At 35.6% G+C, this 16,777-nt stretch overlaps 1 protein-coding gene across 12 annotated transcripts in view; it reads right to left on the reverse strand.

Moving 5' to 3' along the window:
• The window catches only part of LOC127875903 (endophilin-A2-like), a 51,305-nt gene that overhangs the window by 10,539 nt on the left and 23,989 nt on the right, over nucleotides 1-16,777 (reverse strand). For 10 of the 12 annotated variants that reach the window (XR_008047507.1, XR_008047504.1, XR_008047505.1 and 7 more), the window contains exons 7-10: nucleotides 12,168-12,187; nucleotides 5,900-6,000; nucleotides 4,434-4,537; nucleotides 3,221-3,360 (exon numbers count right to left, since the gene is read on the reverse strand). Coding sequence is in view for 2 of the 12 variants with exons in the window: in XM_052420652.1 (XP_052276612.1) it covers nucleotides 3,221-3,360; nucleotides 4,434-4,537; nucleotides 5,900-6,000; nucleotides 12,168-12,185 (363 nt within the window). In the remaining 10 variants the exon portion in view is untranslated. The remainder of the gene's footprint in view (nucleotides 1-3,220; nucleotides 3,361-4,433; nucleotides 4,538-5,899; nucleotides 6,001-12,167; nucleotides 12,188-16,777) is intronic. The other 2 variants (XM_052420652.1, XM_052420653.1) reach the window with 2 other exon arrangements.

A 16,777-nucleotide genomic window follows, 5' to 3' on the forward strand; every position in this document is an offset into this window, starting at 1 on the left:
TAAGTGCAGTATTTTGACCAATCACATTACAGCTTTACTTTAAAGGGAGCCATGTGGTTCATTACACACTGTCTGATACAGGTAAATATTTATGCCATGAAGTTTAGGTTCGAAAAGTTGATGACATATGTAAGTTAAAATTATATCGCTTGCAAAAATTATGAAGTAGTGCAAAGAAATATAAAACAATTTTATATGATTCATGAATGACCGACTCACTGACAAAGTAACACTGTAATACTGCCTTAAATCATGGGTGGTACAAGTTTGATGGTGTCAAAGCTGAAAAGTGTTGCCATTATACAAATAAACCTGGCAGATGTTAAACAGGTATATATCTCTAAAACCATAAGGCAAGGGCATATTGACCACACGTCAATCTGGTCTGCCACTCAGAAACCATAGATATTCAATAAGGAAACATTTACCCCATGTCAAACTGGTCAGACGTTCTGAAACCATACAATGAGGAAACAGTAACCCAATGTCAAACGGGTTTCTGCAACTTCTCCAACAATGGATAAGCATGCATATAATCCAGACAAAAAATACAATGACAATGGACCTTCAAAATCTACCTGGTAGACTTGAGAACTACCCACATTTAAATCTGAACAACAAAGTACAACACCATAAATAACTGCAGACATGACAACCAAGTTTCTAAGTTGAACAGTTCTTGGCAGAATAGACTTTCAAACATGCTGATGAAAAAACTGCATGAATACAATATAAACCAATTATAATGATGCATGCATATAATTAGAATTGCAGTAATACACTATACATACTTGTTTCTTCAACTGTTGCAAATGAAACAAAATGTTTTATAAAATAGTTTTTGCAAAAAGGTATTTTTAGAGATCTAAATATACTTTTGATTTGTTTATGAAACTATTGTGTCTGCTTGGTCATTCCTCTATACCTATTGTATTCATTATTTACCAATAATGCATATTTTTTGCGTTTGTGGGTTGCCAAGATTATGCCATCTCCCCTCGCCCAAACACACATTCCTTTCTAATGACAATAATTACCAACATTTATCAATGTGTTAACTATGAATATCGATAAATGATTAATTAAAATGGTTGGAACAGTTTTTGTGTTAACACCTTGTAGGATTCAATTTTAATGCTAATGGTGGTACCTTAATGTCCCAATTAGAAGAGATGTTTGTAAAACATGAATACCCCTGACCTTTACTGTTGATCTCTTGATTGAACCATCATTAGGAGTTATCCTTTGTCACTATTAATCAGCATACTAATTGTTATGATCCTAAGAAATCTCTGCATATTGCGTGGAAGCAATTTTAATGTTACAATCAGAAGTGATCTTGATCTTTTACTTGTTTACCTTAAAGGCATCCAACCCCCACCCCAAATAACAAGGAAATCAATTTAAATGATAATAGGTTAAAGTATTCTCTAGAAAACCAATGTCATGATACAAGCCCTTGACCTTTGACCGCCAACTGTATAGGCATCTGACTTTCCACCCAAGTCACCACTTTACTAACAGGTCAAGGCTTTTTCAAGATACTTTGTTGAAAAGAATATTGACCTCAAAATAAATAGATGCCTGCTATTCCCCCCAAGAGCAGGATCCTTGGTAAAAAAAGTCAATAAATGGCATGAAAAAATTTGGTCAATGGACAAACCATAAGACCAACTATCCAAACAATGTATTCAGCACCCTACTGACCAGGGCCAAGCAATTTACCCAGCTTAAAGGGGGCAAAATAATAATAAAAATGCCTCTAAATAACAAACATAGATTGAACAAAACATCACACAAGTAAATTGTGTAACTACAAATACCATGAAACTGTTACTTCATCAATATTTCTATAATGTATGTGATTCTTAAGTTTTCTTTAATTTTTACTTAACTTTTTACTCATACATTCAACTTCACTCTGTTAAAAGCAACACATGGGTGCTATTGAATTTTGAACACTATCAAAACAAGAGCTGTCAGAGGACGGCTCGCTCGACTATTTGAGTGCTTGACAGTATAACATAAGCCATCATGGGGAAATTGTTAATATTCAATAATTTATTAGACGATCTTTCAAAAATAAAAAAAGGAAAAAAACATTTTTTTTTTTTTTTTGGGGGGGGGGGGGGGGGTTGAGAAGGGGTATAATGTGGGGTGTGGTCATTTATTAGACAATCTTTCAAAAATAAAAAAGGAAAAAAAAAAATTATAGGGGGGTAGGGGGGGGGGGTGTGTGAGAGGGTGGGGGTATAATGTGGGGTGGGGTAATTTATTAAATGATGTTAAAAAAAAATTGGGGGGGGGGGGAGGTTGGGGGGTAGGGGGGTGAGAGGGGATATAATGTGGGGTGTGGTAATTTATTAGATTATGTTTAGGTGGAATCCATTGTGGTATTCAGGTAAGTGTTGTTTTGCCAAAGTAATAATAAAATGTGATCATAAATAAAGAAGTTATGGCAATTTAAGCAAAATGTTCAATTATCTAAGTGTAAAAGGGGCCATAATTATGTCAAAATGCTTGATACAGTGGTCTGCTCTTGTTTATAGGTTGGGGTCATGTTGGTAAACAAGTATTCAAAATATAAAAGCAATATGTCAAAGGATATAGGAAATATTTGGGGTAGTATGCAAAGTTTAACATAGCTTTATCAATAATATGCATATTCTAAGTATAAAAGGGGCAATAATTCTGTCAAAATGCTTGATACAGTTGTATGCTCTTGTTTATACGTTGGGGTCATGATGGTAAACAAGTATGCAAAATATGAAAGCAATATGTCAAGGCACATTGAAAATATTTGGGGTAGTACGCAAACTTTAACATTTGCTGCATGTTCTAAGTGGAAAAGGGGCCATAATTATGACAAAATGCTTGATAGAGTTGCCTGCTCTTGTTTGTAAGTTGGGGTCATGCTGGTAAACAAGTATGCAAAATATGAAAGCAATATGTCAAGGGAAAATGAAAATAATTGGGGTAGTACGAAAACTTTAACATTTGCACGCTAACGGAACGGCATGGAACGCCGGGGTGAGTAGGATAGCTCCACTATATATATTTAATATATAATAGTCAAGCTAAAAAACGAATTGCATCAATTGATACAATTCCTTGAATAAAATATGTGCATGATTCTGGAAGTTCATTCGGAGCATTTAATTTTGTTAAAATCAGTTAAATGGAATGAGTGAAATTATATTCAAAACTGATGATCACTTACTGGAAGCATATGCAGGAGTATTGTTGAAGTTGTAACTGCCAGAATGGTTGTCCTCAAATGGAGATGGGCTGCGGCGAAAGCTTGATGCAACACGCTTTGGAATGTGGTCAGGTTTTGGTCTCGAAGCTGCTTCATTGCGTCTGCAAAATATCAATGACAGAATCAATGGCACTGTAAAAACTTTAAAAAACTAAACAAAATATATTTGCAAAACTTTTCATGCACCTCAAATTACATGATGTTTTAATGATTTCAATGCCCAATGGTATGGCCCCAGTTACACCTCATCCCATTATAATACGTTTGACAAAAAACTTATGATCCCCATGATTGTTTGCATGGCATATGGTTAATAAGAACATAGCCTACACTTTACGTCAATTAAGACCGGCTTGCTTCAATTAAGTGAAGCACTTAAAGTCACTATCACGCTCACCAATACATACGGCTACTGTATTATGCTATATAAAAACATTCGACGACAAGTAGTACCATACGATGGTTAATTACAATAGGAAGACCCTAAAAACAAGTCACATTGATGTAAAAACGTTATATTACAAGCATTCGGCAAGTTTTAAGCATCTAAATATTTAATTATCGTTCCACGATGTAATCTACTTTCGCTTTCGAGTCAGGATCGGATTCATTCGGGTTGCGTTCATTTGCATAATTTATACAAGCCATTTTCGCATTCCCTAAGTTCCAGTTACCCAGAATTCATTTTGATTTCACAGAATGATTATTCATGAGAGCTACGTCATGCTTCCGACGCTTACCGTATCCAATCTCGTGTTCGCCCGTAAATGTTCGGATATTTCACGGGAGATATAAATGGAATTATTTGTGGCCACAAAAAAATTAAAAAAAGCATTTTGTATCTCGTTAAATCAATTCTACCAGACAACATCTAACATTGAAATTTTGCATTTTGCTAAAAGGAACATTGATTTTTTTATGGGTTAGCTTTATTAAACAAAATATTTGATATTTTTGAGCGTGATTGTTACTTTAATCTTTAGCCACAATATTTTTGGCTTTTGATTGGTTGCTTTGGAACAACAGGGGTGCAAAGCAATATGTATCACATTAGGAGAATAATTATTTAATTAATGTGTTTCTTTCTAAACATCATAACTTGGCAGCTGTTTGGCAGACCAAAATATTCCAAACGTCCACCAGTTTGTGTAAAATGCCTGACTTTGATACCAACCTAGACTCCAGTGTCTCTCCCAGTTCCTGTAGGATGTCAAGGGCCTGCCGATGATACTCAGTTTGGGCCTCTACAAATGCCTGTAGCTGGGCTATCTGCTCCACCTGCAGCAAACATATGCCAGTGAAATACCCTTTACCTCTCAAGAGTGAAAATGGTTACGTGCAAACAGCATACGCCAGAACAGCCTGCAAGTATGGTGTTATTCTGTTTGCTGGTCATCAGTATCTAAGGGTTGGTAATAAAGCCTTTCAAACTTGAATCTAGTAAGAAAGGTATTTGATTAAATTTAACTTTATAAAGGACTAAAATGTGCGAAAATACGTATCTAAGTGGTAAAGAGTTAATTTAATCTGCAGTCAGTCAAAATAAACCTGGGTCTGAATTCATAAACTGGTTCTTAGACTTAAGAATTAATCAGCGTTTCAATAGATACTGGCTACAAATATTGCTTGTGTCATAAATTATTCTAAATGAAAAATTGTGTGGCAAGAGATGTGAAAATCCATGTCATATTCAACAGTATTATACTATTACAACATTACAGTCCAAAGAATATTCTTTAGTTTTACACTAAAGTCTTTGAATTGGTTAATGATTACGGGCCCAATTACAGTTTCAACCCATGCAAAAGACATCTGACCTCAGACATTTTCCATAAAATATCCTGAGGTCCGGTATTATTTTCAAACTGGCAAATGTGTCCGACAAAAAATAGAAAATAGATATGTAAAACTTTTTTTAGGCTAGATATGAAAATGAAACTTTGAATATTTAAAAACTATTGACTGGTATAAGTTTATGTTACTTAGAAAGATGGTTTTATGATAAAACAAGAGCACCGCATAACGGGTGCAGTTTTAAATAAATGAAAGCTTGTCAGAATTTTTTTGTTGTTGTTTAGAGGTCACAATACCCTTGACCTTTGACCTTGTGACCCCAAAATGGGTGTGGCTTGTAGAACTCATCAAGGTGCATCTACATATGAAGTTTCAAAGTTGTAAGTGGAAGCACTTTGATTTTAGAGCAAATGTTAAGGTTTTAGCACGACGCGGACGGCTGACGTCAGACGGCAGACGACACGACCAGCTGGCTATGACAATACCTTGGGTTTTCCCCGAAAACGTCAAGCTAATAAAATTATGAATAACAGGTATTTTCTTTGGTTTGCGTAAAAGAAGAACATGGACAGGTAAAATCTGGCGAGGTCTGATAAATTTCAAAAGTTACCAGATCTCATGTCTGGTAAGATGTTTTGTCTTTCGCATGGGTTGCAGTTTAAAGAATATTCTTTATTCTAAAATATAAGAATTGGTTAGTGAATATTGACCAAATAACAATTAAAATAATATTCTTAATTTTTATACTTAAGTCTTATAATTGGTTAATGAATGTTTGTTCAGATCAGACTGATAAAAAGTATGAGATCATAATTGCAATAAGGCTGTGAGAGAGGCAGAACCTACATCGTTCTCCAGTAGGTTGTGCATGGCTGTCTCAGTGAGCTGTTTGGACTCTTCAAACTTCTCCTCTGCAATACGCAGCTCTTCCTCAGTGATGGCTGACCCTGAAACATGCACACAGCTAGCTGCACACACAGCTGCACCTCGCTCTGGGAAAACTGGGCTTAATGCATGTGCGTAAAGTGTCATCCCAGATTAGCATGTGCAGTCCGCACATTCTTCCCCTTTTATTGAATTCTTCTTTTAAAGTCTCTTCTAATCAAAAATCCAGTTTAAGTCAAAAGTGTCGTCACTGATTAGCTTGTGGAGATTGAACACGCTTTAATCTCGGCCACACTTTACATACATGCATTAAGCCCAGTTTTTCGTACTTGGCTAGCAGCTGCACACACACGCAATACCAGCAGCGCTGTAAATTTGAAACAAGGGTAAAAAAGTTGGCTTTGTATGACCTTGACCTTGATGGAGACCAAGTGGCACAAACATGTGATAAACTGACTCATATAGGATAATGTGTATGTTAAGTTATTTCAAAATCCTTCAATAATTGTGGAAGTAAGAGAGCAATCAAAAATCAAGATACACCAATATAGCGACAAATAAACAGCCTCCTTCAACCAAGTGGTTGTGGGGTTATAAGACATGGCACTCATAATATAAATCCAACGCAATTTTAAACATAATGACTTATTTAAACGCAGCGTTAATCCGTTATGAAAACAAATTACGTATTATATGTCACAATACAGGTTGATTTTTATCAAATTCACCAGTTATAGTCTTATTATTATTAATTTGTAATAATAGTAAATAACAATACATTTATGAAATGAAATCTAACGTAGGTGTTATCTTTACTGAAAAATAACAACATATAAAGCAATAAATACTTATTTCAGACATGTCTCAGTCAGAATAAGGCTGACACAAAACACTGTAAAACACAGTTTTATATACAAAATATATTTTCAAACATTCATAATTTAAATGTAAACCGACGTGGCAGACTTCATGAAATATAGACAAAGCGGTGCACTCCTATGTTATAAACTATTTGACTCTGGACAGTTTGAATGACAGCTGCAATACCCAGCCATTTGTTTTTTTACTGAAAGATATTTTGATTTTTGTGTGGTCTTGTGTTGTGGGGCGAAGCCAGAATACCCGGTGGAAACCCCACCTGTCCACATGTTGACCATTAATCAAACTCATATGCCTCCAAGAACAGGGATTGAACCCAGGTCACTTTGGTAGAAGTGCGCGTACCAACCACTGCACTTACAAGACAGCCCAGGTTTGACCAATGTTCTAGTCAAGTTATGTTTTGGAAATATAATTTTAAATATGCCAATTAGTTCTTAAGTTACTCTCCAGAAAACATGAACACCAAAAGACCCACCAGCAGGCTCCAAAATAAAACTCCTACATGTAGTTGATGTGGAAACAAGAGTTCCGCGGTCGGAGATGACCGCATTGAAGCCGGATTTTTGATTTAAATGACAGGAAAGTACCTTTCGTGTTTTTGTCAATGCAATACTTAAATTACTGAAATATTGTTCAAAGGTCAAAATGAAATGTAAGTACTTTTCAAGGCATGAGCAAACCTTGTGTTATGTTTTGAATGCATGCATATACATGAACAACAATAACATTTAAGGTCACAAATATGAACTTGAATTGACAATTAGGAAAGTTTGATCTCAATTTTTTTATTAGCAAATTAGTAAGATATTGTTTGAAGTTTCCATCAATTTCATTATCAAATGTAAGAAAAGTTATAACATGGAATAAGAACTTTAACATTTTTACCTACCAAAATTATAAGAACTTTAACATTTTTACATTCAAGGTCACAGTGACCTTGACCTTAGAATGAATGACCTTGAAATGACCAGTGGTCATCTAAGTGTGCTTGCAAACCTTCATGTCAAGTTTGAAGACTCTATGTCAAAGCATACCAAAGTTATAACAATTTTAACATTTTAACATTTAAGGTCACAGTGACCTTGACCTTCAAATGAATGACATTGAAATGACCAGTGGTCATCTTCTAGTACTGGCCAATCTTTATTTCAAGTTTGGAGACTGTAGGTACAAGCATACCAAAGTTATAACATGAAATAAGAACTTTAACATTTTTACATTCAAGGTCACAGTGACCTTGACCTTCAAATGAATGACCTTGAAATGTCCAGTGGTTACTTACTAGTTCTGGCCAACCTTCATGTCAAGTTTCAAGACTCTAGGTCCAAGCATACCAAAGTTATAACAACTTTAACATTTTTACATTCAAGGTCACAGTGACCTTGACCTTCAAATGAATGACCTTGAAATGTCCAGTGGTTACTTACTAGTTCTGGCCAACCTTCATGTCAAGTTTCAAGACTCTAGGTCCAAGCATACCAAAGTTATAACAACTTTAACATTTTTATATTGAAGGTCACAGTGACCTTCACCTTCAAATGAATGACCTTGAAATGACCAGTGGTCATCTGTTAATCCTGGCCAACCTTCATGTCAAGTTTGAAGACTCTAGGTCCAAGCATACCAAAGTTATACCATGAAATAAGAACTTTAACATTTTTACATTCAAGGTCACAGTGACCTTGACCTTCAAATGAATGACCTTGAAATGACCAGTGGTTACTAACTAGTTATGGCCAACCTTCATGTCAAGTTTCAAGACTCTAGGTCCAAGCATACCAAAGTTATAAGAACTTTAACATTTTTTATATTGAAGGTCACAGTGACCTTGACCTTCAAATGAATGACCTTGAAATGACCAGTGGTCATCTGTTAATCCTGGCCAACCTTCATGTCAAGTTTGAAGACTCTAGGTCCAAGCATACCAAAGTTATACCATGAAATAAGAACTTTAACATTTTCGAGCACGCCGCCACCCCGCCCGCCCGCCCGCCCGCCCCCCCCGCCCGCCCGACAACATCAATCTATAAGCCGAGATTTTTTCGAAAAAAATCCGGCTAAAAATGTTATAATTGTCATTGGCCTTGATTACAAAAAAACATAAGTTTGATTTAAAATCCTACATTTCAATCCTGAAATAAGTACATATTCCAATGGCTAGAAAACTAAACTAAATCTTGCATACCAAAATTACATTTAATAAATGATATTTCAAAACAACATTTATTCATAAACATAAACTATAGAACCAAGTGCTATTTACAAGGGAAGTTAAAACACAGGCACATAATATTTCATATTTGAACAATTAACTGTTAATTCGCTGATATGCTACATTTTTGTTAATATTGAACAAATGTTCTAGAATGGAACGTATTTGACAATAGTAGTTCAAAACTGTTTAAATAACTGTAAACAGAGAATACTAAGTATGTGTTTAACAGATACGTTTATTTAGCAAGGCTTGGAAAACCTAAACCTTAAGCCTTGATGAGTGATTCTGGTTTCTGTTTCAATACAATAACTAAATTAAGTTACATAATCTGTATTTGATGTTCGAATTGGTATTCTATTAATCCAATCATTTCCAATTTTATTTTGAAAATTGATGACAAGATACGCATCCATTGGACAGAGATGCTCTCGCATTTTACTTTTTACGTCTAATTTGACCTTTTGTGTTCAAGTGCAACCTTGACCTTTGAGGTAGGAGACAGATTTTACATGTGACATGTTATCTTATGATGGGTTGCATTTGTGCCACATTATTTTAAATCCATCAGTAAATTGCATAGTTTTGGCTGCAAAATAAATTATCACTTTGTGCTGACCTAAAAATGAAGTTTTTTACACTGATAAATACACAAATGCAAATTTAAATAGGAGTTGTGACCTGAATATTAAGCAAGTAATTATATAGCTGCACTGAAAATACATGTAAAAAGACAACAGTTAAAGGAAGAAACATATCATAAAATACACTGCATAGAATACATCTTTTTAATCATATCATATTATATCATTAAAGGACAGGACTATTAACAGAATAATATATTAACAAGAGCACCACATAACGGGTGCCAACGCTTGGCTGCGAAAGCTTGTCAGAATTTTCTTATTTTCTTTTAGAGGTCACAGTGACCTTGACCTTTGACCTAGTGACCCAAAATTGGGTGTGGCATGAAGAACTCATCAAGGTGCATCTACACATGAAGTTTCAAAGTTGTAGGTGGAAGCACTTTTGATTTTAGAGTAAATGTTAAGGTTTTAGCACGACGCCTACGGCGGACGGCTGATGGCACGACGAGCTGGCTATGACAATACTCTCCGAAAACAGCCGAGCTAAAAAAATAACACTGATAAGAATGGTAGCCAATGGCCTGTCTGTAACATGTCGAGTCCATTGTAAATTATTTGAAAAGCTGTATCATGCAAATGTTTGATGTTTGAACTTGAGTGACCTTAAACCTAAAGTGCACAGGGTTAATGAATATAAATTGTGGTAAATTAAAAAAAACGCATGATGAATGATGCTGTTACAGTCTGATCAAGTATGTACACACGCAAACACTTACACATGCACTAAGCATGCTCCTACATAGTATTGCACTCGACCAGTGAGACACCTGTTTTGACAGCTGCAAGCAGGCTTGATAAAAATTAACCAGAACTGAGAGTCAGGGAAACTTTATTGAGAGCTTACAAAGCTAACAATTCAAACTTGCCAAGTAACAGACTATGATTACAGTTTTTGTCTGAATAAAATTATTAAAAAATACCCTGGATACACATATACTTACCATGTGTTAAACAAGAGGGCCATAGGCCCTAAAGCGCTCACCTGAAACCTATACCTACTAGACTATTTTGAAAAAGTGCGAGCTGTTTCATGAAGATTGTACTAAAAAAGTGACTTCTAGAGTATTAATAATTTTTTTTATTTGACCTAGTGACCAAGTTTTTGAGCTCACAAGACCCTTTTGAAATCTCTAACAAGAATTGGTTGGGACATATGTTGATACAAAGTTTCATGAAGATGTTGCTAATATAGCTATAACAAGTTTTTTCTAAGCCGTATAAGGAAAACTGCCCCCCCCCCCCCCTTGGTGGCCATGTTTTTTGACAAACCATAACCATTTTGGAACTCAGCCGAGCTATCATTAGAACAAATATTCTGCCCAAGTTTCATAAAGATTATAAAGACTATCAACAAATGTTCTGACCAAGTTTGATATAAGGACAAATGCCCTGATCCCTGGTTGCCATGTTTTTCAACAGATCTGAACCATTTTCCAACTCATCCAAGATACCATTCGGACACATGTTCTGACAAAGTTTCATGAAGATTGGACAGAAAATGTGAATTCTAGTGTGTTAACAAGGTTTTTCTATAGCCATATCAGGAAAAATGCCCCGCCCCCTTGTAGCCATGTTTTTAAACAGACCAGAACAATTTTTGAACTCATCCAAGATATCATTAGAACTAATGTTCTGACTGAGTTTCATGAAGATTGGACAATAAATGTGACTTCAAGAGTGTTAACAATTTTACTATAAATTTACTAGAAGGAACTTTTAACTTTTACTATAAAAAAAACTGCCATGCCCCTTAGCAGCCATGTTTTCAACCAACCAGAACCATTTTCAAACTTGTCCAAGATATCATTGGGACTTGTGTCATGAACAAGTTTCATTAAGATTGGGCAATAAATGTTGCCACAAGTTACATATTGACAATGAGTGACAAACCACAGACAAAAGGAGATCACAATAGCTCAACATGAGAGCATTGTGCTTAAGAGAGCTAAAAAGTGCATGCCATTTTGATGTTATATTAACCAATATCAATTCATGCCTAACTTGTGTTAATTATAAATGGAGGTGATAACAATGTTGAAAGGAACACGTCCATTCCACATGCTGGCTATGAGCATCCAAGTACAAAAATGAGATATTCATCATAACAACCATGCACTGAAATAAATCCACAAATAACAACATAAGTATGATATGCAGTTAAATGAGCCGTCTTCTGAGACAACTGGTCTAAATGCATGAGCGTAAATTGTTGTCCCAGATTAGTTTGTGCAGACTGCAAAGGCTAATCTGGGACATTTTATTCACAAGCATCAAGCCCAGTTTTGCATGAAACAGGCTCATATATAACTATTAGCAATATATAAGCCATGTGGGTGGCTAGCTACGTCACATGATACCGAGTACACTGCCAGACCAAGGCCCCACACCACCACCAGCCCTCCAGCACTGAGGTCTCCACACTGTGGTGGAGCCAAGCAACTGGTGTACATAGCAAACATTCTGTGAGAGCAACAAGCGGATACATTACCTCCAGCCTTGCCTGCCTCTGTGCACGTCGTGAAATAGAAAACACTCGTGTATAGACATGGTATTGTGGAGTAGTATGGTGGCCAGTTAAGTGTCACCAAACCACTGGTGTTTGTGAGCAAAGTGTATGGTGAAAAAATACTTGTTACAGTCTCAGTAACTGTGCAAGCTAGGCTACATGCCTTGTTAACCCTTTACCACTTCATTTTGATGCGTAGTCCCTTATAACATCAAATTGATTTTATTCTTACTAACTTTTTTAAAACTTCATTTCAAACCTCAAGATAATGATGAGCAGCAAACAGAATAAAACCTGAGCAGTCTGCAAGTTGTATATAACCATTTTAATTTTGCTTTTGAGGAGGTAAGGGTTAGGATGTTTGCTTTTATAAGCTCAATTTCAATACTGCAAATACATGTAGCTTCAGTTATAATTCATGAATACATTTTATATACTCAAACAATCAAGCTTGAAGATGCCTTCATATTTGTTTAATTAATTATCATTTTAATACAAGAAATACTTAGATAAACACAGGCACCAAGTAAAACAACAATGCTACAAAATAGTTTTGAACCAACTGACGAATAAAAGCATGTAATACAAAGCTCCCTCTCCTTTTATAAACATCAACAACCAGCCGTACATATCAGCTGAGTTCTAAGATAACTGGACTTAATTCATGTGCGTAAAGTGTCGTCCCAGATTAGCCTGTGCAGTTTGCACGTGCAGTTTGCACAGGCTAATCAGGGACAACACTTTCTGCTTTTTTTTTCCCGTTTAAATGAAGTCTCTTCTTAGCAAAAATCCAAATAAGGTGGAAAGTGTCGTCCCTGATTAGCCTGTGCAGAGTGCACAGGCTAATCTGGGATGACACTTTACGCACATTTATTATGCCCAGTTTTCACACAACATGTCTCATATCAGCTGAGTTCTGAGAAAACCAGGCTTAATGTATGTGGGTAGAGTCCTTCAAGATTAGCCTGTGAAGTCCGCTTTGAAGGACTTTGTTGTTGATTACACTTTATGCACATGCATTAAACCCGGTTTTCTCAGAACGAGGTCTATTTATATTTGTGTGAAGCATGCACACTTTGTAATACAAAAAATATACAATAATATGACACTTATCTGATTACAACTGAATACACATAAATCATTCAGAAAAGCTCTTCTGGAGCTATTTCTTACACAAACAGTTATTATGTTTCATTTACTGGCTAGCAAGTGCATGTTTAAACGTTATTGATTATTTGCAGTGAATTGTTTAGTCAATTAATAATAAATAAAGCATCATTGCTCTCATCTGCAAATGATGAGCCTAGGTGGGAACTTCTGGAGCTTTTTTTCTTATTGAGTGCATATGAGGTATCAGTTGATGTGTTTGCACCATCAAACCACTGACAACATTCAAGCATCTGCCAGAAAATATTTCTTCTGAAATGGAGACAAGGCTGCTTAAAGAGCTTCACAGTTTTGTTACACTTACATGTGACCATCTTACAGACTAATCAATTGGTTAAAACATGTGCAAATGGGCTGCATTCTGTGGTGTCATGCATGAAACAACAAATCAAACAACAGTTCTTTACCAAAACTCATGTACACTGTACAACCACATGTACATTATCTATATTCATGAACACTGTACAACATCATGTACTCTGTAGAATATAATGTACACATTACAATCTCATGTACACTGTACAACAGGAAGGGCGTGATCTCTTAGATATTGATTATGATACCAACAATACATTAGACTGCATGCAACAACCTTATAAATTAAAAACATGCAAAACTGAAAATTGGTTGCATGCCAAGACATAAGAACAAATGTACGTGCATGACACCAGAGTACTGTACCTTCTGGAAGGCATGGCCAGAAAAAATAGAAACAGGAAAGATTAACAAATTAAACAATAGAACAGAGGAAAGAACTTAAGACATTCAATTTAAGTACATACCAAATGCCCAACCAATGTAAATAATATGACATTTAGTAATTATTAAATAAGATTTTATAATGTTTATTTTTAGTGAATGTTATAAATTCTCCAAAACAATGTCAATTCAGATGCATAACATTGTTTTTTATGATGATAATTAAAACAAGAGCTGTCAGAGGACAACGCACTCGACTATTCGAGTGCTTGACAGTATAACGTAAGCCATCATGAAGAGGAGGGGGGGGGGGGTAAAATGTGGGTGTGGGCATTTAATAGATGATCTTTCAAAAATAAGGAAAACATTTTTTTTTTTTTTTTTGGGGGGGGGGGGGGGGGGAGGATTCTGGGGTGGGGGAATGGTTTGGGTGGAGTGCATTGTGTTATGTCAGGTAAGAGTTGTTTTGTCAAAGTATGAATCAAATGTGATCATAACTAAAAAAGAAATGGCAATTTAAGCAAAATGTTCAATTATCTAAGTATAAAAGGCGCCATAATTCTGTCAAAATGCTTGATACATTTGTCTGCTCTTGTTTATAGATTGGGATCATGTTGGTAAAGAAGTATGCAAAATATGAAAGCAATATGTAGAAGGACATAGAAAATATTTGAGGTGGTACGCAAACTTTAACATTTGCACACTAACGGGAACGGGAACGCTAACTCCGACGCCGGGGTGAGTAGGATAGCTCCACTATATATATTTCATATATAATAATCAAGCTAATAAATATTATTGGTAGGGCAAATTTTATAGCATGTAACAGTATTATACTAAAGACGTAAACCATCAATGTTCATATGAGTGAGAGACAGAGAATTTTGCATAAAAATGAGAGCATTCCTAATTTGAGCAGCCTCATACAAAAATGGGTCTTATGCCAAATAAAGGCAGTGGAACTTCAGACCAGCCTGCACATTCAGGCTGTATGGTCAGGAGCTAGACTGGTTCGTGAGACAACAATATCTTGCGTGACTTTATAGCGGACAGGCTAGCTCCTGTCATGACTGCATGACTGTGCCCGCATGTGGCATAAGACCCATTTTCCTATGACACCGCACTCTATTAAAGCCATCAGCAGATAATTCAAACCACATTCTGGAGCATGAGAGCCTGGCCTGTTGGCATTCAAACGAATTAACACACAAACCATTCAAGCTTCTGATCAGAAAGATTTGAAATTGGAAACATAACTGGCTGTTAAAAAAGCTACAACAAGAGTCACAAAGAGATAGTGAGATCATCTGACAACTTGCAAAGACAAAGACCAGTTCTGACATGTCTGCCTCATAGCCTTGATAATTACACACGTCTTACTATTGATGACCTTGTAATTTAAAGGCACTATGCTGATGCTTGTAAGACATTAAATTCGAAGAGCACTTGGTATATGTTAGGTGCAACAGAGATATATGCATGGCCCAAATTGTACAGAACACTGCAAAGTTATGATATATTATATAGTCCGAGACAAAATAGAAAATAGGATGGAATTAAAAAAAGATGGAATTAAAAAAAGGTCTTGTTCATTAACACAAATCTGATTGTTGATGCATTACTGATGATGGACAGTTTCTGTATACCAATAGGTCTGTACCAATAGCTGACCAAGCACAAAGAGTTTGAACTGACAGGTGAGCAAATAACAGAAACAGATTGGGCAACATCAGAACACATTAGAAGAAATAGAACTGGTTATTTTAAAAGAGCAGCGCTCTTTGAAATCTGGGGTTAATATATGTGCACAAAAGCATCGTCTTAGATCAGGGACAACACTATGGGCTTTTATGGAACTTTTTGTTTAAATGAAGTCTCTTCTAAGCAAAAATCAAATCTGCATGTAGGTGGAAAGTGTCTTATTTGCCTTTGGTTAAATCAAAGATGGGGTCTTTAATGAGAAACAATATTCTCACACCCTGGATAAAATAACTCCATATATAAAATAATAAAATAAAACTTGCAATTATCAATAGTGAAAGATCTTGTAAACAATAAAACACTGCCATAGTTTATATTTAAGTTTTTTGTTTTAATTCCATCACATTACAAAGAACTTAACTATTTACAGCTCTAAAAGAGAACACTCCAAAGACAGAGCACTCAACTATTCTTCCTGTTTGATGGTGATATGCTCATTTTCTGCCAGTCAACTGATATAACAACTTTGAAGGTAAATAACTGTTAAAGTTACACAGTGAGGTATAGGCTCAATTAAACTTTTAAATTTATATTACATCATGCAACATGGCCATGAAACAGAAAATTTTCTTTATTTTACCAATTACTTTATTTTAAATTAAATAAATATGCAATTCGAAGAAAGGTTTGCATACAAAGAATCTACACGAATTTTAACCAAAAAGTTCCATCAAAACTCTAGTTTATGAACAGGAACTGTCTTTCTTTGTTACTTAACAATGACCTTCACCTTGATCTAAATTGCCCCAAATCAATCCCAAGATAAGTGTTAATGTATGCTAGGATGATACATTCCAAATTTCAGCACAATAACTCAAAGAAAACTCATGTCATTTAGTGGAAACATTTTAATTTATTTGGTAAAGAAACCTTGACCTGACACGCTCCCAAAAGCAATCCCCGGTTAGGTCTGCATGTATGCTATATTCTACAAAATAACCATCAGTGACTCTTCCTAGCGACCC

This window comes from Dreissena polymorpha, chromosome 4 (assembly GCF_020536995.1).
Source record: "Dreissena polymorpha isolate Duluth1 chromosome 4, UMN_Dpol_1.0, whole genome shotgun sequence".
Classification (NCBI taxonomy): Eukaryota; Metazoa; Mollusca; class Bivalvia; order Myida; family Dreissenidae; genus Dreissena; species Dreissena polymorpha.